Source organism: Pneumocystis jirovecii (genome assembly GCF_001477535.1).
Source record: "Pneumocystis jirovecii RU7 chromosome Unknown supercont1.16, whole genome shotgun sequence".
In the NCBI taxonomy this organism is placed as follows: domain Eukaryota; kingdom Fungi; phylum Ascomycota; class Pneumocystomycetes; order Pneumocystales; family Pneumocystaceae; genus Pneumocystis; species Pneumocystis jirovecii.
In genome coordinates, this window is record NW_017264790.1 from 250,470 (window position 1) to 275,802 (window position 25,333).

At 29.6% G+C, this 25,333-nt stretch overlaps 12 protein-coding genes across 12 annotated transcripts; 6 read left to right on the forward strand and 6 right to left on the reverse strand.

Annotated features, from left to right (window-relative positions):
- Positions 1-539: 539 nt before the first annotated feature.
- T551_03382 (replication factor C subunit 2) lies at positions 540-1,932 on the reverse strand (the record flags this gene model as incomplete). Its single annotated transcript, XM_018375645.1, has 8 exons — positions 540-713; positions 757-1,174; positions 1,218-1,358; positions 1,404-1,520; positions 1,565-1,644; positions 1,686-1,764; positions 1,810-1,838; positions 1,885-1,932. The coding sequence occupies 8 exons, from the start codon at positions 1,930-1,932 to the stop codon at positions 540-542; spliced, it is 1,086 nt and encodes a 361-aa protein (XP_018228251.1).
- Positions 1,933-2,206: 274 nt separating this feature from the next.
- On the forward strand, positions 2,207-2,850 carry T551_03383 (uncharacterized protein; the record flags this gene model as incomplete). Its single annotated transcript, XM_018375646.1, has 4 exons — positions 2,207-2,355; positions 2,401-2,443; positions 2,491-2,671; positions 2,711-2,850. The coding sequence occupies 4 exons, from the start codon at positions 2,207-2,209 to the stop codon at positions 2,848-2,850; spliced, it is 513 nt and encodes a 170-aa protein (XP_018228252.1).
- A 452-nt stretch (positions 2,851-3,302) lies between these two features.
- Positions 3,303-3,876, reverse strand: T551_03384 (uncharacterized protein; the record flags this gene model as incomplete). The annotated part of the gene is made up of 2 exons (XM_018375647.1): positions 3,303-3,595; positions 3,639-3,876. The coding sequence occupies 2 exons, from the start codon at positions 3,874-3,876 to the stop codon at positions 3,303-3,305; spliced, it is 531 nt and encodes a 176-aa protein (XP_018228253.1).
- Positions 3,877-4,008: 132 nt separating this feature from the next.
- T551_03385 (uncharacterized protein) lies at positions 4,009-6,719 on the reverse strand (the record flags this gene model as incomplete). The annotated part of the gene is made up of 2 exons (XM_018375648.1): positions 4,009-6,552; positions 6,600-6,719. 2 exons carry the CDS (start codon positions 6,717-6,719, stop codon positions 4,009-4,011), a joined length of 2,664 nt encoding a protein of 887 aa, XP_018228254.1.
- Positions 6,720-6,984: 265 nt separating this feature from the next.
- Positions 6,985-8,614, reverse strand: T551_03386 (ATP-dependent RNA helicase eIF4A; the record flags this gene model as incomplete). Its single annotated transcript, XM_018375649.1, has 7 exons — positions 6,985-7,023; positions 7,079-7,239; positions 7,289-7,331; positions 7,387-7,797; positions 7,841-8,014; positions 8,139-8,323; positions 8,362-8,614. The coding sequence occupies 7 exons, from the start codon at positions 8,612-8,614 to the stop codon at positions 6,985-6,987; spliced, it is 1,266 nt and encodes a 421-aa protein (XP_018228255.1).
- Positions 8,615-10,116: 1,502 nt separating this feature from the next.
- Positions 10,117-10,425, forward strand: T551_03387 (uncharacterized protein; the record flags this gene model as incomplete). The annotated part of the gene is made up of 1 exon (XM_018375650.1): positions 10,117-10,425. One exon carries the CDS (start codon positions 10,117-10,119, stop codon positions 10,423-10,425), a length of 309 nt encoding a protein of 102 aa, XP_018228256.1.
- A 2,069-nt stretch (positions 10,426-12,494) lies between these two features.
- T551_03388 (uncharacterized protein) lies at positions 12,495-12,845 on the forward strand (the record flags this gene model as incomplete). Its single annotated transcript, XM_018375651.1, has 1 exon — positions 12,495-12,845. One exon carries the CDS (start codon positions 12,495-12,497, stop codon positions 12,843-12,845), a length of 351 nt encoding a protein of 116 aa, XP_018228257.1.
- Positions 12,846-12,877: 32 nt separating this feature from the next.
- Positions 12,878-13,559, reverse strand: T551_03389 (uncharacterized protein; the record flags this gene model as incomplete). The annotated part of the gene is made up of 2 exons (XM_018375652.1): positions 13,263-13,559; positions 12,878-13,222 (listed from the first exon to the last, which is right to left on the reverse strand). Exons 1-2 carry the CDS (start codon positions 13,497-13,499, stop codon positions 12,878-12,880), a joined length of 582 nt encoding a protein of 193 aa, XP_018228258.1. The 5' UTR covers positions 13,500-13,559.
- A 405-nt stretch (positions 13,560-13,964) lies between these two features.
- Positions 13,965-14,274, forward strand: T551_03390 (uncharacterized protein; the record flags this gene model as incomplete). The annotated part of the gene is given in 4 exon segments (XM_018375653.1): positions 13,965-14,038; positions 14,110-14,157; positions 14,171-14,206; positions 14,238-14,274. The coding sequence occupies 4 exon segments, from the start codon at positions 13,965-13,967 to the stop codon at positions 14,272-14,274; spliced, it is 195 nt and encodes a 64-aa protein (XP_018228259.1).
- A 279-nt stretch (positions 14,275-14,553) lies between these two features.
- Positions 14,554-15,403, forward strand: T551_03391 (uncharacterized protein; the record flags this gene model as incomplete). Its single annotated transcript, XM_018375654.1, has 5 exons — positions 14,554-14,652; positions 14,698-14,964; positions 15,005-15,165; positions 15,210-15,329; positions 15,373-15,403. The coding sequence occupies 5 exons, from the start codon at positions 14,554-14,556 to the stop codon at positions 15,401-15,403; spliced, it is 678 nt and encodes a 225-aa protein (XP_018228260.1).
- A 221-nt stretch (positions 15,404-15,624) lies between these two features.
- Positions 15,625-17,673, reverse strand: T551_03392 (uncharacterized protein; the record flags this gene model as incomplete). The annotated part of the gene is made up of 12 exons (XM_018375655.1): positions 15,625-15,648; positions 15,696-15,929; positions 15,975-16,145; positions 16,193-16,352; positions 16,414-16,489; positions 16,532-16,664; positions 16,710-16,771; positions 16,822-16,926; positions 16,971-17,320; positions 17,371-17,440; positions 17,488-17,585; positions 17,624-17,673. 12 exons carry the CDS (start codon positions 17,671-17,673, stop codon positions 15,625-15,627), a joined length of 1,533 nt encoding a protein of 510 aa, XP_018228261.1.
- Positions 17,674-20,090: 2,417 nt separating this feature from the next.
- On the forward strand, positions 20,091-24,380 carry T551_03393 (uncharacterized protein; the record flags this gene model as incomplete). Its single annotated transcript, XM_018375656.1, has 8 exons — positions 20,091-20,426; positions 20,474-21,481; positions 21,529-23,203; positions 23,244-23,434; positions 23,480-23,556; positions 23,598-23,750; positions 23,794-24,030; positions 24,074-24,380. The coding sequence occupies 8 exons, from the start codon at positions 20,091-20,093 to the stop codon at positions 24,378-24,380; spliced, it is 3,984 nt and encodes a 1,327-aa protein (XP_018228262.1).
- Between the last annotated feature and the right edge of the window lie 953 nt (positions 24,381-25,333).

Below are 25,333 nucleotides of genomic sequence, written 5' to 3' on the forward strand. Positions count from 1 at the left end.
GACATTTTAAAAATTAGTTGTTTTTTTGTCGTTGATTAGTCGATATTAAAGAAATCATAGATAAAATGAGTAAAAGATTAGTTAAGAGACTTTAAAAAGAAAATAATAATATGAAATACATGTATTTTCTGTGATTGTTGTGTTTTGTTTAATTGAGAATGAAAATATTTAAAACGATGATAGCGCGATAAAAGTGTGATGAATAGTTAATTAAATTGAAATATTAGTAGATAAGAGTGTAAAAGAAGTGTTTTAGAATGAAAAGTTCTTGTTTGTGTTATTTTTTAATTTTTTAAAAATAAGTGTGTGATGAGAAGATTGAAAAAAGTTGATAAAAATATATATAAAGGGTCCAAAATTTTGATTTCTAGTGACATTTTAGTTAAGTAGAGCCGATATTAGTAGATATATTATTAGGGTTAGTGTTGAGATGTTAAAGGATATGTAGAAATATAATAATCGTTCTATAAATGTTACCAGTATAGCTTTTTATATTTTAGATATTTTTATAAGATATTTAAGAGAGTACAGGATTGATATTAGGCGTGTAAGTTTTTTGTATAAATTTCTGATAATTGTAAGATCAGATCCAATAAATTTAAGTGCTCATCTCCGCCATCGCTAAGATACATATCTGTTTCCCCCATTATTTGAACCATCTTATTTTTTTGAGCACCAGAAATGAGTTCGTTTGAAACAATAGAATCATGTAACTTTAAATAATGATAAAAATATTAAAATGAGGGGTTTACAAACCTGTGATATCACTTGATTAGCGCTATAGCCTTCTGCAACAATTTCTGAAACATATTGATCAATCAAATGGTATTGTGATGGAGTACTTTTGGACGAAAAACATATAGAAAGCAGATGTTGAATGATATGATCAGGAACGGTGCCTGAGATTTCCGAAATTAGTTCAACAGAAATAGATCTAGTATTTTCTAATGAACTTTTGTTAGGCTCTGAGTCAACTAAACGCGCTGCGGATTGCAAAAATGTAATGGCTTTTCGTAAATCACCATTCGATTGTTCAATAAGCATTTCAATTACACCTTTATCATATTTGACATTTTCACAAGAAGCTATGTATTTAAGTTTTTCCATTGAATGTTGAAAACTAAGAGGTTTAAATTGAAATTTTGAACATCTAGATGCCAAAGGTCCAATAATTCTTTAGATGGTAAAAAGATATGAAAAACAAAGATTTAAGTTACCGAGTAATATAATTACAAATTAGACAAAATCTTGTAATTTTAGAATATGTTTCCATTGTACGTCGTAAAGCCGATTGTGCATCCTGAGTCATAGAATCTGCCTCGTCTAAAATAATAATTTTATAAGGTGGACAAGAATGTCTGTTTAGTAGCATAAGTTTTCAGCTAAAAATGTATTTTTGTTACTCAGAGCTATTAGATACTGCAATTCGTGCAAAGTTTTTGACTTTTTCACGAATAATTGATATTCCTCGTTCATCTGATGCGTTTAGTTCTAATACTCGTGATTTCATTAACTCCATGCTACAAGAATATTAATAGCACAATTTATATTCTTGAAGATTTACCCAAAGAGCTCGTTTGCTAATGCAAGAATAGTTGATGTCTTGCCTGTTCCTGGAGATCCATAAAATAACAAATGAGGTAGCTATTTTATCAGCAAAATATCATCAAATCTAATGCTTATACGTTCATTGATTGTAATGATTTTTTAAGAACTGAGATTGCATGGTCTTGAAATGCTACTTGATCAAGTGTTTGTGGTCGACTAATCCCTTGATTAGCTTCTTTTCTTACTATAATAGAAAAATACTATTTTTCGACCCATGGTATCATTTTTTCCTAAATTTTTTTTAAAAAATAGACATTCTTATTAAAAAAAATATACATTATCTTTATTATTTAAATTTATTTGTTTTTTTTTTGAGGTAGACATAATTGAATAATATTTGGTGTTTCAAAAATCTTCAAAAAAGTGTCTATTTTTCGTAAAAATTAGTAATGAAAACTTATAGTAAAAATACTTCTTTTTGTTCTTTATAGCTTTATTTTTATGTCTTTTTATTTGTTTTAATATCCTTATTTATTTCCCTTATTTTTTTAACTTTTGTTAAACGTTCTGACGATCATTTATCTCACTTTTATTTATTAAATTTAGTTTTTTAGTAAAAAGGTCAACTCAGCGTTTAATTTCTTAAGAAAACGTTTGAATGGAGTCAGATCCTTTGAATTTAGAGCCTTTATACGGTTCTTTAGGTCAAAATAGATCATACAAAACAAGTGAACTGTTTAAAAGTAATTTAATCCGTTCACTTGATATTTTGATATATTCTCATATTGTTTATGTATATTTTATGGAGTATCTTATTTATTTTTGTCTTTCTTTTGTTTTTATGTTTTTTAGTGAGAGTTTTCTGCGTCTTTTGCTTCGTTCAGTTATACAATTGGTATGAATATGGATAACGAAATTTTGATTGATTAATGGAAAAGAAAGAATATTTATGCACATAAGATTATTTATTTTTCTGTTATATCGCCTCTTGTGTTTTTTTATATGGTTTTTATGTCTTTTTTTCTTTGTTTAACCTGTCATTTATTATGGATGCTCCCTGATGCTCCGGATGGTCAATATGGGTACTTACATGGTGGAATTTTTATCAATTTTGTTGGGGAAGGTATTTTCTATGTTTAAGTTTGAAATACTTAAGTTTCAGTTCATCATTGTCGATTTAAATCATGTTTTTTTGATTTTATTATTCTTTTTTTACAACTTTTTATTTTAAACATAAGGGAAAATGCTTCTGATATTATTCTTGATGATTTGCTGGATCCTTATGAAGACGAGATAGAATAATTCGAATAATACAGGAATTATTATGTTTAATTTTGCGATAAGAAATCGGCTCAGAAACATGGGTGTTAGGTCTGTTATACAAGGTGAATGATTTTTGATGGCTTTTTTGGGCTACATATTCTTATATGGTGGCTTTAATTTGCTTTTACATTGCTTTGATTTGCTTCATCAACTTTGTTAACATTTAAAGATCTAAAGCAGCGGCCCTTTTGATGGAATATTTTAAATTATTTTTCTACTCATGCATTATAAATATACATGTGTTTGTAAATGATCTGACTTAATATATGCGTTTTTAGGGAAAAACTCGAATTATTTACATCTTTAGTTTGATATATATCTCAGAAATCACTATTTTATTAAGTCATCATAATCTTGTAGATAAATTACCAAATTCTGGACAAGGATGACATAAATGATTTCATCATGGATGATCGTTTTAGTATTTTTGTTCAAATACGGATAGGTATGGCTGGCCAGTAATTGATTTTAATCTTTTTTCTGCTTACTTTACAAAAATCATCATCCATTTGCGAGATTTTATAATAATAGGAATCAAGTGCATCTTCCGCTTCTATAATCATTTTATATTTTTCTCCATATTTTTGAAAAAGTTCTTGGTCATTTCTGATGAGTTTAGAATAAGAAGGTATATAAGGTTTAAGTTCTTCTCGTGATATTTCAGTTTTTTCAAGTAAATCTGGTTTATCTTCGTTAGAAATAATATAAGTTGTATGATCTGGTTCTAAAGTAATATTTAGTTATGAAAAAATACGTTGATAGTAAACTTGATGATTTAAATGATTCTGACCACTTAAAATACGCAATATCTTCGTCATCTAGTGTCCTAATATTTCCATCCGGATATTTAATAGGTTCTAAAAAGTTTGCATTTTTGCATATATTTTCTTCATTTTTTTCCAAAAAAAAATTAAAAAATTGTGATAAATGATCATTGAAATGGCTTTTGTGGAAATTAACAAGATCGTCTTCTGAAACTTCTGGAAATTTATCTTGATTTGTCATAGATTAATGATATTTTTATTAAATGTTAATTCGAGATGTTAGAATCGATATTCGAAGGTTGAAGTCCTTAAAAATATAAATAATTAATTTATATATTATCTCGTTAAATATATTATCTCATTAAATTATATATTAACTTAGTAGTATTCTTTTTCTTTGTTTTTTGTTTAGTAAATATATTAGATTAGAAACCTCTGGTAATTCAAGGCTGTCATCATCACTATCGCTAATAATTTTGCGGCGTTTGAGTTGATTGGATCGTCCAGGCTGTATTATGGTTTTGGATAAAGATGGCTTGTATGTAAATGTTTGCTCTTTTTGAATTTCTTTCAAACCTGTGCTTTTCAAAGGCAATGATTTTTCCTTATGATTGTTTTGTTTTGAATACTGAGATAAATTAAGATTTTTTTTCATAAGTTTAGAGTCACTTGAATTTTTGAACAGGATATTTCTAAAGTTAAGAGAATTAATTTTATCTTTATTGTTTATAAAATTGTCATTTAATAAAGTCTTGTATTTTTTTATGTATTCGATTTTTTGTATAGTTTGGATTAGTCGTTGACATAATTTACTATGAGAAACGTAATTTATTGAGCTAAGTTTATGTTGCAATATGAATGTTGGAAATGATGTAATGTTTTTCCTAGATAATGGTTTATTTTTAACAATTTCAATGCTATAATTAAGGTGTTTTTCCTGTTCGGAATACCCTGTTGAATGATTCAACTCTGTAATATTTATTGTTTGATTCAATGGTTCATTGGTTTGATTTGTATGTTTATATAAAGTAGACGCTGTAATGAATTGACTTGGATATGTTGGAAATATAGTTTTTCTTTTTTGATGTTTTGTTTCATATTGTTTTGTATATTTATGAGTTAAATTAGTTGATATATTCTTTTCTGGTATTACAATTTCTTGTTTTTGACATTCAGGGTTTTCTAGATTAGGTATTATTCTGGGTGACATTTTTTCTTGTAATTCTAACAAATTCCCATTTGCAATAGCCTTTTGAATTATTTTATAAGATTCTTTAGCACGAAAATAACTTCGTTCTTCTCGACCAGTACTGAGTAAAATGTATATATGACCTTGTCGTTTACGCCCTGTTCTTCCCATGCGTTGTAATAAACGAGTTGAAGATGATGTTGAATCGTAACATATAATTAAATCAACTTCACCGATATCAAGGCCTTCTTCTCCTATAGATGTAGCAACTAAAGTATTAAAAGACCCACTTTTGAATTTTTCAACAATAGAAATTTGTTCTTTTTGAGACATTCCTAAAGACGATTTATTGGAGGATTGACCAATAAACAATTGTGCTCTTATTAATGGATAATGCTCTTTTAAAGACTTTATGATATCTTCAGCACTTGATCTATATTCGACAAATATCATTGCTCGTGTTTCCTCATTTTTAGTATCTGTATTAGCAAAATGATTTAATATAAGAGAACGTAATTTATCTAATTTTGGGTGTCCAATAAATGAGGGTTTTGATTTCATATCTTCAATGAGAGATACAATTTGTTTAATTCTTTCGTCATTTCTAAGAAACGATTTGTATTTCCCCAATGATTTATTATCAGTTAATTCTTTGATCTTTGCATAAAATGGATTTATTCCATGACAAATTAATAAAGACATAGGATATGCTAAAGAAGATAGGAAAGAAAAAAGCCCATAAAATTCTCCTTTTTTGTTAGATGGTGCGTTTATCATAGAAGGTGTTTTCATGAAAGATTTTTGAGCTTGCATAAGTGCAAAAGTTGTTAAATCACTTGGATCTTGAATATGACATGCGTTTGCTGTGTTTAATTTTTGGAGAAATGGTTTTATAATATCTCCATATAAGTCACGGAGGATTATTAATTCTTGAGAAAGTGGTATTAATATGGTTTCTACTGTACGGTTATGTATATAACCACGAATATCAATAGAATCTTCTGTTCGAAGTTCAATTTGAGCAATGCATAAAGAATTAACTACTTCTTGTACTGAATCAATATCTGTTCCAGGTGTTGCTGTTAAAGCTAGAATTCTGAAACTTTTGTTCTCTGAACGAATCATTCGAACGACATTACAGTAAGCATAATTCCCAGTAGCTCTATGTGCTTCATCAATAACTAAACAAACAATAGATTTTTTATCGCAGATTCCAGACTCTAAATCATTTTGTAACGCTTGAGGTGTCATAAAAAATACCCTTTTTTCATTCCAAGCTGCCGATCTTAGTATTGGTTTTGTATTACCACTTAATTCAATTGTATCTTTTAATGGTATTCCACATATGTTGTAACACGCTTGAATCTGTTGAGAAACAAGAGGTTTTGTAGGTGCAACGAATATAATTTTGCTTTTTGGAAACCATCTATAGTAGTTAAGCATTAATACTGCTGCAATAAACGTTTTTCCTAGTCCTGTTGGAAGAGAAACAAGAACATTCTGATAAAGTGCTTTTTGGACAATATTAAATTGATAATCTCTTTCACTAACATTAGTAGGGTAAATCCATGTCTTAATCAAGGCTCTATCAATTTCGTGATGTGTAGGAATCTCCTCTATTGTTTTGATCATTAAATTATTTTGTTTTTCCGGAATTATATCACCAAACAGTGTTGTTTGAACTAATATTGATGATTTTTCGTGTCCTTTTTCATTTCCTATTTGTTTCTATTCAAAATTTAAACTTTAAACCACAAAAAGAATAAAATATTTACATTTGTTTCTTTAGATTGTTTTGTTTCTATTTCTAATTGTTCAAGAATCATTTCCGTTGCTTCTAAGATAGATCTTAACCCTTCTTCATCTGAAAACTCATATTCAGACGTTTCATTCATGTTTTATTTCATATTAAAGACAAATATGTTTATATTCAAAGACTGATATTATACATTTATATTTTAATAAACTCGTGAGATTGCATCGACGATTATGAAAGATATGATACAAAAGGAAAAACACATTGAAATATATTTGAATCAATAGTTTAAGAAAAAGTTTTAAGATATTTTTTTAAATTAAAAAGTTGTAAATAATTACATGTGAGAACCTATTTTAATACAAAGTTATACCAGACATAGTTTTGAGAAAACTGCAGTGTTTTTATATTAAGTCTGCAACGTTCATAGGCATTTCCTCAATCTTGATTTAATAAATAAAATGCATTCTGTATACAGATCAAAAACAAGGGAATTACCTGTGTACTATAAAATTGTTCAATATCTCGCATCATTCTTACGTCATCCGATGTAACAAAATTAATTGCTACACCCTTGCGGCCAAAACGGCCACCACGTCCGATCCTATGAATATAGTTTTCACGATTGGATGGTAGATCGTAATTTATGACCAACGAAACTAGGATTTTGTTAGAAAAAGAATATGAACCGGGAGAATCATGGTGTACTTTGTTGAACATCAATTCCCCTAGCAAGAAGATCCGTAGCAATCTGAAATAAATCATGAGTATATAATAGCGTTTTCTTTTATATAAGGAAATCATACCAAAATACGAGATGAGCCGCTTCGAAATTCCTTCATAAGGATTTCACGTTCAGACTGTTGCATGTCTCCATGCATTGCAGAAACGGTGAAATCACGCGAAGTTAACTTTTCTGTTAACCAATCTACCTTTCTTCGAGTATTGCAAAAAATAACCGCTTGTGTAATAGTAACTGTCTCGTATAAATCACACAATGTATCGAGTTTCCAATCCTCTCGTTCAACCGCTATATAGAATTGTTTAATACCTTCTAAAGTGAGCTCGTCTTTTTTAACAAGAATCCGGATAGGGTCCCGCATGAATTTAGTCGTGACCTCTAGTACGTCTTGAGGCATTGTTGCAGATAAAAGCACAACTTGTGTTGATGGTGGCAATAGTTGGAAAATATCATACATTTGATCCTTGAAACCCCTCTATAATTGCCATGAGCAGGCATTTTAAATATACAAAAACTACCGAAAGCATTTCGTCTGCTTCATCCATTACAAAAATCTTGATTGCATCGGTCCTCAAGGCTCTGCGTTGAATCATATCGTGGACCCTCCCCGGTGTTCCAACAACTACATGTACACCACTTTGCAGGATTTGCATATCGTCACGTATATTCGTGCCACCAATACACGCATGACACTAAAAATATCCCTCTTGTCAGCCAAACCGCTTTTAAAATGTCCCCCAACTCCTTTCATAGATATTTCATTGTAATATTGATACGGAGCTGGAAAGACACTGTTTGCTTCATAGCAATATCTACCTCAACATGCATAAAGTCCCCAATAGCGATAACAACCTTCTGGATCTGTTGTGCAAGTTCCCGTGTTGGTGCAAGAATTAGTGCCTGGCACTGCCGAAGCCCAATATCAATTTTTTGAAGTACAGAAATCGAAAATGTTGCTGTTTTTCCCGTTCCTGATTGCGCTTGCGCAATCACATCACGGTCTATCTCATAGAACTTTCTGTCAGCTTAGTTAAATTACAAGAACAGCCAAGCATCGTTGTATCATGACAGATGAATAGCTGATGTATAGCTGATGCACATCTGGCGTGACAATTAATACAGTAATAGCCATTCGGCAGCAATAAATGTCTTGCAGTAGCTTCAAATGTATCTGTTGCTACATTTATTGCTCCTACACTGCTAGTACGATATTGCAGATAATCAGTATCTGCCGCCGCTTTAAATGCACAAGAATCCGTGCAAATTTGCAAAAACTGCTTCAAATGTATCATTTTTGCAGATATATGAAAACTATTTGAAAATCTTTGCTTTCAAATATACAAAAACCACTATAAAAGGCATTTTTATCTCATTAAGAACCTTTTGTGTTTTTAATCTCCTTGTATAGTGTTTTTTTTCCATCAATGTCTATAGACTTCTAGACCTCTATAGATCCTTACAAACATCTACAAACGCCCACATAAGCCTTTTTTCTCACATAAATATGCTTTTTAAATCATTTTTCTTATATTGATCCTAATGTCTCTCAAATACTCTGTTTTTCTCTATATACCCTGAAAACCCTGTTTTTTGCCAAAGTCCCGCTATTCCTCTTCTTCACTTATTTCCTACGCATATACCCACTGCATTTACGGTTTTCTTGCTTTTTTTTTTGTATATGCGGTCTTTGCTTTTGCCACGCTTTTACTGCTCTGCTTACCTCGAATAACTGGTAGAATTGCCCTCTGTTGGATTGCACTTGGTTTTTCAAACCTGCTTTTGTCATTACTGCTTCTTTTTTGTTCTTTTTTGCTTTGTTTCTACCCGTATGCATATATACCACGCAAAAGCTCCGGCTTTAGGTCCATATTGTCAAAGTTGTCCACAACCTGCTCCGTCAGCGTTAATTTTACGACTATATGCGCTATGAAAATGCATTGGCAGCTTTGCCAGCGCCTGATTTTCCAAGAAAATATGTTTTTGGGCGCTTTATTTGCAAGTATTTTGGTAACTTACTTCATCCCAGTTTGAGTCAATTTCCCCATGAACATCTGAGAGAGAAGCATTTTCCTCCGGCCTGAACAGTGTTAGTGAGCTGAAAGGACAGAGTGTGTAGCAAGAAGCAGCGTAGCACAGAAGCGTAATTTTACGTATATATGCACACTAAAGGTCTATATAGTACGCATATAACCCATATAATATGCATACAACTTGCATACAGCTCGCATATAGTCCGCATATAGTCTGCATACATTACAGACATTGTCCGATGCTCTCGAACGGTTCGCGGACGACGCTAAATCTTGAGAGATGAACGTTTTGTGTGTATGAAGCAGTTTGTATGTATATATAGTGTGTATATGTGTGTAGCTAAGTGGTTACTTTGGAAACTTACTTGACGGCCATAGTTATTTGTGCAGTGTATGTGTATTTATGGATTTGAAAAAATGGTGCTTTTTCTCGGTTGCTAAACCCTATCTTTTTTCTCCGTCGATTGCCCAAAGCGTTGTTGCAAAGGTGCCGAGCGAAAGCGTATTGCTGTTGAGTGCATATAATGCGCATATATGACGCATATAGTGCGCGTGCAGTATGCATACAATGCATACAATGCATATATCGAGTATACACTGTGTGTATATTGAGTATACACTGAGCATACGCTGAGCATACACTGAGTATACGTTGTATGTACTGGATAAAGTATACATAGCACATATGCGTCGCATATACGCCACATAGAATACACACACTATGCATACATTGTATATATTGTATATATACGCATGCAGTGTATATGCCACGTACACCGTGCATACAACACGCATGCAGCGCGCATACAGCACGTATGCAGTGCATGTTGCGCACAGATGGTGTGTATAGTGTGCATGCATGTAGTATATGTGTGCTAATGCATAGAACACGCGCTGTATGCACTATAATACTATTATGCTATGCACACTGCGCGCTGTGCTGCACGCTATGTGTTACACGCTGCGTGTACTACACGTTATCTGTGCTATATACACTGTATATACACTGTATATACACAACCATATATTATATACCACACACTATACATACACACTATAATCATACACTATAACTATATATGCCGTGTATGCTATATATACTATATATACTATACATACTATACCTATGATACAGTGCATTCATATACATTATACGTTTATGTACATTGTATACGCCATGTACACTGTATACTATAGAACTATAAATACCATATGCCATATGCACTATATGCACTATGTGCACTGTAACTATACATACACACTATACACTGTGCACACACTATACACTGCATATACACTGCACACCATATATACTGTGCATATTATACATACTGTATATGCTATATACACTGTATACACTGTATACACTATATATGCTATCTATGCTACACAACTATATCGCTGTATATGCTATATACACTATGTATGCTATGTATGCTATGTATGCTATGTATGCTATGTATGCTATATTATATACACTTATATACACTATATATGCTATATGCTATGCACACAGTATGCTATGTATACACTATGCTTTGTATGCGTTGTATGCGTTGTATGCGTTGTGTATGCGCAGTGTACCCGCAATGCAGCAGCATATACACCGTGCTGTGTAGCAATATATGCACTAAACATATACAGTACATACACTGCTACACTGTACGATGCACGCGCTGCGTGCCAGTGGGCGTCTGTGCGTGTCTATGCATGTGTATGCGCGTAGTCTGTATGTCTGTGTATATTTGTGTGTATATGCATGTATATATGCGCAGTGCATGCGGTGCACTGTGTCAGCGGTCGCCGTAGGTGTGCAGTGTGTATACGCAGTATATGTATAGTATGCACAGCAGCATAGTCGCAGTGCATACACCGCAGAGTGCATGTGCAGTGGATATATTATATGCACATACGCCCATATGCTGTACTGCACGCCATGTGTGCTATACACGCTATATGCTATACACTATGCACGCTGCATGCTTTATATGCGCGTTGTATGCGCTGTATATGTATAGTATATGCGTGGATGTCTGTGTATATGTATGTATATGTACAGCGTGCACACCATGTATACGGAGTGTATGTACATTGTATGTGTATATCATACATATACGCTGTACAATATATAGTGTGTGCTGTATGTATAGTGTACAGTATATATGTAAAAAACATCTACACGACACAGGGTATGCGCGGTGAATATATGTTAGTGCTATCTTAGTGCTATCTTAGTGTTGTGCTAGTGTTGTATATTGGAGTTATATATCAATGTTATAAAGTACATGTTGAGTGTAATGTATAAAGGCATATGTTAAAAGCAAATGCTAAAACTGTTAAAAATATGCCTTAATGTTAAAGTACAAGTTAAGATACATGGCTATAGTACAATGCGGGTTATAAGCTGTAGAGCTGCAGATTCAAGACGGATACAAGTTGAGCAGTGTTAGGGCTAAAGCTGAAAACATAGTAGAGTTAGGGCATAGGCTGATCATATGTATAGGTTATATGTGTTATAAGATTGCACTTGGCAACAGCGTTAGGGCTAATAATAGGATCAGATAGGATTACAACAAAAGCGCAGGGGTTGCCGTAGAAACCAAAAGAAAATAAACTGAGAAAGAGTTGCTACAGCAACATGAGACCATGGCAACCATCATTAAAGTTAGGGTTTAGGGTTATGCCTTGCGAAGCACTCTTAAAGCGAGGCGAACGAGGTTAAGTCCGAGATCGATGCAGCACAAGAGAATGGCCAACGAGAAATTGTATCTATTACATTGCGGCAAAAGTCACAGTCAGAACACAGCGCCTGAAAAACGCCGATTAATAAGCAGAGATGGCAAAACTTGGTTACATTGTTTCCATGGCAACAATGATTGGCATACGAAGACTTAGGAACTCGGGACTGAGCATTGCCATGGTTACAAGAGCTAGGGTTGACGCGCCAGTTAAAGCGGTGTTTGGCTGCCAAAGCCGGCACCGAGACAGTGCTGTGCCGTACAGACGCAAGGATACATGAAAACGAGGGCCAAGGAGGCCGGTAGGGACGCCTCTCGTGTCCTCGGACTTTCTAGGCACCGGGTCATCGCTAGGACAACTGTTGTCATGGCTACTGTTACCCTGACAACAAGCCGAGATGAAAATGCTTTCCAAAGGCGTCTGTGAGGCGAGCCTTCCATCTGCGCAAGCACATCTTTTAGGCACAGCGCTGCGGCAAGAGGCTGTTTCCGCGAAAACAAGGGAGCGTTGTCTGAACAGCCAGGACTCGAGCGAGCACCGCCGCTCCACAGCAACACCTACCGCCGGCTGTGTTACCATAGCAACTATTTGCCACGGAAACCGAGCAGGGACACTCAGAGCAAAACGTGCTTTTAGCAGGCAGCAGGGCGCAGTGCATGCCGTCTCTGGCACAACTGGCTGGCAGTGCACTCGAGCTAAGCTGGAGATTGAGGGTCTTTCTGTAGAAACAGATATGCTGCCACAGCAACGGTAACCACGGCAACGAGACAGGTGAGCGGGACCCAGTCAGATGGCAATAGACATGATTGCATTGACAATGTCGCCGTCGTTCTCGCGAAGCGCTCTAACAGCCCTCGCACGAGACACCTTTGTCTGGTCCATGACAAGCTCAATATCCTTGGGAGAAAGGTCAGTGTCGTCAAGATCAACGGCATCGTCGTCCTCAGGCAAAGAGTCCTTAGGTGTATCGAGAGAAGCCTTGGGAGGAACAGAGGCAGAATGAGCAAGCTGCTGTGCAGCAGTAAGCTGATCCCGGGAACCAATATCCTCTACTTTGATTTGACCAAAAACAATATATATATCGGAAGAAGGCATTTTGTAGACCTCAGGATTGATGACGACAAAGAGAGTCTAAAAAGTGAGTGGAGAAGAGAAAAAAAAGGGAAAAAACGGATTTTGTGCGGGTAAAGGTGACACGGAGGACGCCGTCAATCTTTTTGAGCCCATGTTTAAGGATCTGTTTACGTGCCTTGGCCTCGGAGCGGGAAAAAACCTGGATATTGGAGCCAGCAGGAATATCAGAAGGAATATTGGCAGGATCAGTGTCAGAAGAAGAAGAAGAATCATTCTCAGGCTCAGGAGGGTGTTTAGAGGAGTTGCAGTCAGAATTTTCCTTAGGTTTCACCATCTGAAGAAGATTAGAAGGAATAAAGAGGAAGTAAAGAAAAAGTAAAAAAAACTGGAAATAAAAGAAAAAAAGAGTATAAACAAGGAAGAAAAAAAAGTAGAAAGTGGCAGAGAAGAGAAAAAGATACTTTATAGGAGAAAACATACCTTAGAAAACGGAATTGCTACGAATCAAAGTTGGGAGTGAGATCGTAGAGGTGAAGAATCATACGACAAAAAAATTATATTAATAGGCAAAAAAGCAGAATATCATAAATAAAATAATACAAAAAGAAGAGAAAAAGAAGGCAGAAAGAGGGAACAATTATGTAGTTAAAAAGAATATAGGTGTTAAAAAAGGAGGAAAAATGAGGGACTAGAAGGGGGAAGATTTCATGGAATGGGCTAGGACAAAGCAAAAATTAAAAACAAGGAAGAACAATTAACAAGAGAATAATTATTTTTAATATTTTAGTAAATATTATCTATGAAACAGAGACAGCAAAAAAGTGGCAATAATGTAAGATTCGAAACGGTGTATATTGAGATAAATCTATCGATGTAAGATTGGATGTGTAATCTTTGTATTTTAGCATAGTATTAAGATTATTTTGTATTTATTTAAAACAAAGGTTGAATGGGTTTTTTATAGGGCGGGTTTTTATTTATGATATAGATAAGTATATTTGATAGTATATATCGTGGAGATTCTGATTGGAATTTACAAATGTTTTATAATATTATTAACTGGCATATAAAGAAAAGGGAATAAAAATGCCAAAAATACAAAGAATTAGATAGGTAAAGATTATTCTTTTGTTAAAAAGTTAAAAACAAAAAATCTAAAGATTAAAATCTATAAAGGGGTTATCTTAGACTACAAAAAATCACATAGAATCAATAAAAACAGTAGACTAGAAATACACATTTTTTCCTTTATGTGTAATCTTTTTTATGGATTTTTCAAATAATTTTTCAAATATATATAACTATCGTAACTCGATATCTGTTAATATTATATAATTAACATAATATCTGGCAATATTTAATTAATAAAAGACCTCTCAAAGCAAAAAATGGCACTTTCAGATGAACAAGTGAATGCTGAAATGCAAAGATTAATCAATTTTATAAAGATAGAAGCAATGGAAAAAGCTAGAGAAATTCATATTAAGGTAAACGGATTATCTTTAGAAACAAGAAAATAAAACTTTATTCAGTCAAATGAAGATTCTGCTATTGAAAAGGCTAAAATAGTTCAGCAAGAAATGGCTAAAATTGATGAATTATATAAACAAAAAATGAAAAAAGCAGCCATGACCCAACAAATATCAAAATCAAACAAGATGAATTCATCAAGACTAAAATTATTGATAGAAAAAGAAAAAATCTTACAAGAAATTTTTGAAGAGGTTAAGGGAATAATTCAGGACCTAACTGAAGACAAAGAACGCTATCAAGAACTTTTGAAAGTTTTAATTTTACAGGTATGAAACAACTAAATACAAAGCCGTATAAAACATTTAGGGGCTGTATCAATTAATGGAAAAAAATATTATAATCCGTGCTCGTGAAACAGACTCTGCAATCATTGAAAAAGCTATTGATAATGCTGTTGATGTCTTCAAACATAAAACACATACGAATATAGACGTCCAAATTGACAAAGAATACCTTTGTTCAGATGGGTTTTTTTCCCTTTTATTATACTGCTTGTATTGATAATATATAGACTTGGTGGGATTATTATTTTTGAAGCAACTAAAAATATTTTCATTAACAATACATTCGAAGAAAGATTAGAATTATTAAAAAAAGAAGCCCTTCCCACCATTCGGCTAATACTGTTTGGGTAAAAATAATAACTTTATTAACACATTCTTATATATTTTTAGTCAATCGGAAAATCGTAAGTTTTATGATTAAAAAAGAATTCTAAATAATACGTTTATTTAATTCATCTCAATTCCAATATTATTCTATAAACTTCATTGTAAACGTATAATGCACTTAGAATATATCTTAATATAGTCCTATTTTTTAATTCGATGTTGCATTTTAATTACATTTTAGTCATATTTTATTAAAGTGGTATTCAAGTGTAGATTGGTGCATCTTTGAAAAAATGCCAAACGTATGAGTTAATCTTAACAAAAGCCTTTGAATCCTGACTTTAGCCTAAAAAATTAATATAATTTCTAATTTATATACTTTATACCTCTGTTCTAACAACAAAAGCATTCCTAGAGTTCAATATTTTTTCATCTACATTTTTCAATAATTTACATATTTTTTCAACAATTTGAATATCTTGACATGAGGATTGAGATAATATATAATCCAACATATATATGGCAATACATAATTCGAAATAGTTAGTATTAGAATCTATTGGAAAGAATGGTCGAGATGACTGTATATAATCAAGTATTCTTGAAAAAGAAAGATTAGGCTAATATCCAGATTAGGAAATATATGAAAACAAAAAAAAACAAACATTATCAGGAAAATTATCCGGCGGAATATGAGTATTTAGTAACATTGAAAACGCTAATGTAGAACGTAAAACCCTCCCATAAATATGTTCTACTGGAAATGATTGTAAAATACGTAATCTCATAAACGAGTCTTTCGTAATATTATAAGCAATACTAAACATATCAAATGCCTTTAGATAAAAATCAGAAAAAAGTATTGTCAATATTAAACTTATACTATAGATTGAAAATCTAGATTTGATATATTATTAAAAAGCTGAAAATAACATAAATATAATGAAGAACTTAAATAGAGCGCACAATTCTGATCCATGTAAAGCTTAAGTATGATTGAAAAAATAAGTAAGATGCATTGACGCTTTTTTATACGATTATGCCTAAAGTGTAGTTAGCCTGCATGTTATAAAAAACGAAAATCAAACTAAAATAAAATCATACAATAATGCATTCGTTAAAAAAATCAAAACCAGTTTAAGATTCACTATTTTTGAAAAAAAAATGTTATTTATATCATCTAAAAATAATTTAATTTTATTTTTACAAAAAAAAAACATACTATTATAATTTTTTATATTTTCAAATTCAATAAATGATTGAATATCTATTGCTTCACTACTTGCACCAAGAAGTAAAAAAATTCTCTTGATTTGAAATTCAGATAAAACATGCATCTGATAAAAAACTGAACTCTAAAAAATATTAATAAAACCAACAACATACGCATAAAAACAAACATATATTTTTAAAAGGATAGAAAAATATCCGTAAAGCAACATTCCATTTTCTTCTATACAAACTACATATATTAATATATTAAACATAATTATTAAGTTATTAAAATCATACGATTATCTAACAACCATTGTACAAATTTTGGAGAAAACTTATCGCCAGAGTCTGTCATATCCAAAAAATATCCTGTAATTAAAAGAAACGAAAATCTATCTTTCTCTTTTTTAATTAATATTAAAATTTAAAAATGCAACATTAATTACCCAACATCAACATATCACATTGCAATTCAAATTCTTTAGTAGATATGTCTTCTAAATCTATTTTTTTTATTTCATTAACAAAAAAGGACCAATATATTTGTTTTTTAAAAATATCAGTTTCATTAAGAACAGTTTGAAGTTCTTTTCTTTTCTCTTTTTCTTTTTTAAGAGCAATTTCAACTTCGGAACCAACAAAAGACGTTATATCGTCTAAATTAATTACTTCCACCTTAGATAATTCCTGAGCACGATTGAATGATTCATATCTTTTTTTCCTATTTTCTTGATCTTTTAAAAGAGTTTCAAGAGAAAAACAATATTCTGAAACAATAGGATCAATAGACTTTTTTCTAGATAAGGTAAAATCAATGATTTATATATTCTTTAAAATTTAAATTACTTTAATTTTTCAACATTTGACTTTTCAAAATTAAATTCAGTATTTAGTTCATTTTCAAAATTGAAAATTTCTAGTATAAAAAATTATTCATTTAAATTAATAAAATATTGATAATACCTTCATTATTATCCTTAACTAATTGATCTTTTATTGAGAATTCAGAAAAATTTGATACAGAGCAAGTTTTTGGCAAAAAAAAATCTGTTATAATTGTACTAGTTTAAATTAATCCAATAAAATTAAATAATAATACTTTTTAGTCTTTTTATTGTCTACACTGGAACATTTGTTATCCAATGACATGTTACTATTAACAAACACACTTTTTAAATTCTAAAATTCATTTTTAACTAAGATACGAGTCTTTAAAATTTAATTATTTCAATTATAATTATATAATTAAAAAGATCCAAGTAAAAATAACAAAAAAATAAAAATATAATAAGTTTTAACATAAAAATACCATATAAAGCTATTAATGAAAATATTTAGACAAAAAATTTAAAAATATCCAAAAATACTTGAAAAAACAGAAGATCATGTAAAATTTAAATATATAATTATAATATATTTATTGATACAATTCTAATTATAAAAATAAATTTAATTACCAACATTAAGTTAATAATTTTATTATAAGTTAAATTTCGAAAAAAACACTGTTAATAACTAAACATTTAAAATAACCAATAATAAATATTAGGTAATTATTTGAAAGTTATAAACTTTTTAATAATAATGATAATTATTATAAAAAATAGCTTTTACAATCTATTAAAAATGAATATAAAATTAAAATAAAGACAAACAAATTCAAAAATAAACTTTTATAATATATCAAGTTATTATACTCTTATAACAAACTAAATAACTCATAAATGTATTTCTGTAATAAATGTATTTCTGTATTCTTAAAGGTTAAAATTCAATTTTATTCATTTTACTATGTTTTTTTTACTAATATAAACTATAAAGTAAAATCTTGTAAAATAATAATTATATTCATTTAAAATATATTCCTATAAATATTTTATATACTACTTAAAATTTACTTAAATTGCTAATAAACTAATATTTTATTTAAAAAAATCAAATCTTTAAATTTCTATAATATAATATATAATTAAAAACAAATTATTTTGTTAAATACTCAGGATTTATTAACTCTAAACTATATACTTAAAGCAACCAATAAACACTATTATAATAAATAGTTATGAATATTCACTTATCTTAAAAGATAAAATTCACTGTTTATAATATTTTTACAATATTTTAAAAAAGTTAAAAATATTATAAACAGTAAATGCAATCTAGTGAATTTTTAATAAATTAGATGCAAATATTTCATGTTAATAATGATAATATTTTATATAAAGTATACGAAATATCTGAAACAAATAAATATATATATTATCATACCAATCAAATTTATTCCATACGAAAATTATTGCACTTATAATTTCATATAAATATTTTTATATTTTTTTTAGCTTCTAAAATAAATACTTAAAATAATTTTAAAATTATAAATTAACAAAAAAACTTTAAAACTATCAAAAATATTTATATTTTACCTTTAACTTCCAAAAATAAATAGACACATTTTAATATCATATTTTTAACATATTTATCACATATTATTATGATCCAATTTATCAGAAATTTTTAAATAAACAGTTAATAAACATTCAAAAATTAAAACTTTAGTATGAAATAATAAATATTCTAAGTCCAATTTTTTTTTAATATATACCTTTTTCTGAATATTTTATAATTCAAATAAACATTATTATTGTTCTAAATAAAATATAAATGCTATATATATGTATTATTTCATGCATATATATGTTATTTAATGCATATATATATATATATATATATATATTAAGTGTATCTATTATTATATTTCTATGAACAGTCATATAAAGGGTAAAACGGTTCATCTTAATTGTTTAAGAACATGTATTATTTTATATATTACAACTTTTAATATATCTTACATTATAAACTTATTATAAACAAAGAGCAAAAAGAATATAGAAAATATAAAAGATAAATATTAAATATATAATATATATAATGGTATATTATAATTTATATAATCCATAATTTTAACCAACCGATCGATTCACATTTTCATAAAGTCGATGAATTTGCAGTTTAAACAAACCACATCAAAAAGGTGGAAACAATTTACTGTTATGCATGTACGTGTAAACTATTTTAAAAAAGTCACTTACTAATACAAAATTAGTGAATTCCCTTCTATTCAAAAATATAATTTTTGAACAAATTTGAAGATATTTAAAATCTAGTGGCTAATGAAGAAAAACTGAGAAATTCTACAAACAACGGAAAGCCAATAACATAAAAAGAAATATACGTTTCAAAAAGAAAACTTATACAAAAAGTTCAAGTAGATTTTATACTAAAAAAGGAATAAAAAAAGAAAAAACAAAACTTTAAAAAAAATCATTTAAGACAATATAATATATATATAAATATATAAAGCTAAAAAAAGGTATATAAAACATATATTATTATCTATATTTTTAAAAAATTCACGAGTTTTTATTAATATACGTACTATCAATAATTTTCGTTCAACTTTATCAACTTACACATACTAATACGATTTTCATTGTATTTATATAAAAAATATCATCACATAAAGGAAAGAGTTAAAAACACTCAACTGGGTTTAAATAATAACTATTATGGTCTCTATGCTTTGGGATACATTGCATAATCTTAGAAATAAATCATCAAGATCAATTCTAAAATATTTAAATACATTTCAAGATGAGAAGATTGCTCTAGATAAACTTCAAAGTTCAACAGCAAGTGAAAGTTCTCCTAAAAGCCGAAGAATATTCGTAAATCTTTCTTTATCAGAAGATATGCAAGATGAATATGGATTACCTATAAAATCGTACCCAAGAAATAAGATTCGGACCACGAAATATACTCCTCTTTCTTTTATTCCAAAAAACCTTTTTTATCAATTTCATAATATTGCTAATATTTATTTTTTTATTATCGTTATTTTGCAAGTATTTTTGTAATATTTAATACATCATAAAATCTAAATAACTTATAGAATTTTTCTATATTTGGTACAAGAAATCCTGGATTATCAGCGGTTCCCCTTATTGTTATTATTTTAGTCACAGCTATTAAAGATGGTATTGAAGATTGGAGAAGAACTGTACTTGATAATGAATTAAACAATACTAAAACTCATATGTTATGCAATTGGCATAATACTAATGTTATTGATGAAAATATTTCACTGTGGCGTCGACTAAAAAAGGCAACAAGTAAATTTATACGTATAATTATTGCAAGAAGAAAAGGCATTAAAGAAGATCCTTTATCACTTGATTACATGAGTTCTTATAGGATTAGCGCAGAAAGCAGAAGAAGAAGTGTAGAAAGTAGAAGATTAAGCTGCGAAAAGAATCCAGATCTATATTCTATGATACAATTACCCTCATTAGATTATAGATTATCTAATGAATTTATAAGTTCAAAAAAGAATATTGAAATAGCGTCAAAGCAAGAATTAGGAACCGTAATTGATCATTATAAACAAACGCCCGGTAAAGCATGTTTTAAACAAACATTTTGGAAAAATATAAGAGTTGGGGATTTTGTTAGACTTCGAGAAGATGATTTAATTCCTGCTGATATTTTGATTCTTGCAACAAGTGAGCCTGACGGTGCATGCTACGTAGAAACGAAAAATTTAGATGGAGAAACAAATCTAAAATTACGCCATGCTTTAAGATGCGGATATGAAATAAAAAGCGCAGCAGATTGCGAAAAAGCTACATTTATTATAGAAAGCGAAAATCCGAATTCTAATTTATATAAGTACAACGCAGTTATTCATTGGACACAGTTCATTGATGAAAATCTTGATGAGCAAAAAGGGTTTTCAGAACAAGCTTCTATACAAAATACCCTTTTTCGTGGATGCCAGCTTAAAAATACAAAATGGGTAATAGGTATTGTCATTTTTACAGGAGAAGAAACGAAAATCATGTTAAATGCGGGTGCTACACCTAGTAAACGAAGTAAAATTGCCAAAAATTTAAATTGCACAGTACATTCAATATTGCAGCTTTTTATATTTATTAACTTTTTTCTTAGATTATGATTAATTTTATAATTCTTTTTTGTATTTGTTTTATATCAGGTGTTATGTCAGGAATGTCTTGGAGAAATAAAGAAACATCAGCAAAATTTTTCGAGTTTGGTTCATTAGGCGGGAAACCATCATTAGATAGTATTATTACATTTGTCACATGTCTTATTCTCTTTCAGAATCTAGTTCCTATTTCATTATATATTTCCATTGAAATTGTTAAAACCGCACAAGCATTTTTTATTTATTCAGATATTGAAATGTATTATGATAAAATCGATTATCCATGTACACCAAAAAATTGGAATATTTCTGACGATCTAGGGCAAATCGAATATATTTTTTCTGATAAAACTGGTACACTTACTCAAAACATTATGGAATTTAAGAAGTGTACTATAAACGGAGTAACTTATGGAGAAGTATATACTGAGGCAATGGCTGGTATGCAAAAGCGACAAGGAATAGATGTCGATGAAACTAGTGCAGAAGCAAAAGCATCTATTTTTAAAAGCAAAGCTGCTATGATAGCCGGTTTACGAAAACTTAATAATAATCCGTATTTAGATGAATCTAAACTAACTTTTATATCAAGTGACTTTGTAAATGATCTAAGAGGATTTAATGGTGAAGCACAAGCAATAGCTTGTCATAATTTTATGCTTACATTAGCACTTTGTCATTCTGTTATCGCAGAAGTATCACCAGAGACAAAACTCCGCTTAGGATATAAGGCACAATCACCAGATGAAGCTACTCTTGTTGCAACAGCTAGAGATATGGGTTATGTTATGACTGCTCGGCATAAAACTTCAATTAATTTAAATATTCACGGAAAAGAAAAAATATATAGAATTCTTAACATTCTTGGATTTAGTTCTCTTAGAAAACGAATGAGTATTATTATTCGCATGCCAAATAATGAAATATATTTGTTCTGTAAAGGTGCCGATAGTTCTGTTCTTCCGTTAACAATAAGTGATTCTAAACTTAAGGAAAAAACTAAAAATGATCTTAAGGATTTCGCTAAAGAAGGTCTACGTACTCTTGTTATTACAAGACGAAAATTGTCTGAAGATGAATATAACTCTTGGAATAAACAATATATTATCGCATCATCAGCAATCGATGACCGTGAAGAAAAATTAGATAAAATATTTGAAGAAATAGAATGCAATTTAGAACTACTTGGCGGAACAGCTATTGAAGACAAGTTACAAGAAGGTGTTCCTGAAACTATTACACTTCTAGCTGAAGGCGGGATAAAAATATGGATTCTTACAGGTGATAAAGTAGAAACAGCAGTTAATATCGGCTTTTCTTGCAATCTCCTTTCTAATGATATGAAAATATTAACATTAACGTCCGATTGTCCTGAAATAGAAAAAGTCGGTTATATTGTTGAAGAATACTTAAAAAAATATTTTAATCTTAATGAAATTAAGGAAGAGATAGCTTTCATAAAAAAAGAATATAATCGTCCACCATTAACATATGCTCTTGTAGTAGATGGTGATGCTCTAAAAATGCTTCTGGAAGATCATCTCAAAGATAAATTTTTAATGCTTTGTAAACAATGTAAAGCTGTTTTATGTTGTAGAGTGAGTCCATCACAAAAGGCAGCAGTTGTTTCTATAGTTAAAAAGGGTTTAGATGCAATGACCCTATCTATTGGAGATGGTTATAAAACTCAGGTTTTGAAAAATACTTATTTTTGTAGGTGCTAATGATGTTGCTATGATCCAAGAAGCCCATGTTGGTGTTGGGATTGCAGGAGAAGAAGGACGTCAAGCTGTTATGTCTGCTGATTATGCAATTGGTCAGTTTAGATTTCTGAGTAAATTACTGTTAGTTCATGGAAGATGGTCATATCGCCGTCTTTGTGAAATGATTGCCAATTTTTTTTACAAAGTATGTTTAATTAAAAAAAACATAATTCTATATTTATAAATTTAGAATATTGTATGGACTTTTTCTTTATTTTGGTACCAAACTTACAACAATTTTAACGGAAACCATTTATTTGATTATACGTAATTTTCCTTTTAATTTATATATTATACTGATTGATAAGATATATTTTACTTTATAATTTAGCATTCACTTCTTTAGTAATTATTTTAATGGGTGCATTTGATCAAGATGTTGATGCCAAAACATCCATGGAAGTACCACAATTATATAAACGCGGAATATTGCAATTAGATTGGTCAATGAAAAGATTTTGGTTTAAATCATCAAATTTTATATTATTTTACTAATTTTTTTAGGATCTACATCTTAAATGGCTTTTATCAATCAGTTGTATGCTTTTATCTTCCTTATTTTTTATTTTACAAAGGAACTTTTGTCACCATATCAGGCATTAATTTAAACGGGATAGAAGATATAGGGGTCTTTATTGCAGCACCAGTAATTATGGTAGTAAACATATCTATTTTGATGGATCAACAACATTGGGATTGGTTATTTATGTTAATTTGGGGTTTATCCATTTTATTATTCTGGTAGTATTTTAAGTTTTTAACTATGTACTGCTAACTTGTTCAGGTTATGGACAGGAGCATATTCTCAATCTACTATTACCCTTGAATTTTATAAAATTGCCGCGCATGTATTTAGCACACCGAGCTTTTGGATTGTGTTTTTCTTAACCATTATTGTTGCTATATTTCCACAATTAGCTATAAAATCAATTCAAAAAATATTTTATCCAGACGATATTGATATAATTAGAGAACAACGACACCAAGGTATATTGAAAATAAAAAAAGATTCAGTAGAACCTAAAAGACCTTCCATAAGTTCAAATCAACATATAGAAATAAATTCGGATGTATATAAATTAAAATCATAAAACCATATTTCAAATTTAAAAAAAAAAACAAAATTATTAATAAAAAGTCATATTTTAAATTCAAATTAAACAGATTTTTTTTTTTTATACAGCAGACAATATTAATCCTGGTTTTAAGTTATTTATTGTAAAGTGTGGTTTCAATTTTTATAACTTTCAGCATCTTATACTTTTTGGTCTATCAGCTTATTTAGCATTAAATTCAAAATAACATAGCATAGTATTGGTTCTTAAATTTACCGCTTTTATTTAATTATAATCAACAGAAACATTAATCATTTCAATGAAAATTTGTAACATTTTAACAGATATTATATAGTTTAAAGATTGTATATATATATGTTATTTTTTAAATTATTCAATGTATCTAAATTATATTAATTTTTTTTACCTAAATATATTGAAGTTTATCAAATCATTGAAATTCAGAGATCTTGGTGATGATTTTAACATATTTATCATTATAATCATAGATAATATTTTCATCATTTCTTACAATTTATAAACATATATATATAACTTACCTAAAAACTATATAAAAGTAGAATGAAAATATTCCTAAAATTAATTAATATATAAGTTATAAGATTTAATTAAAACTATTTCAGAAAAAAAAAATTTCATAAAAATGAGTATTTTCATAAGACCAGGCGAAGACTTAAATACACTCATTTATCAAACGCAAATTAAATAACATCATTTATAATTTTTTGATTAATCATACTTACTTAAAAAATTAAAAAATATTTAAGTTTATGATATTTTTTAATTTTTAGATAAATTTTAAAAATATATAATAAATATTATTTTGGCGATAAATAATTGATTTTCAAAAAACACGGAATTTTTAACTTTTTAAACAAAAAAAACATTTATTTAAGAAAACTATAAAAAGTTAAATAATCAATCAAAATATTTTTTTGATTCAAATATAACATTAACATTATAAAAAA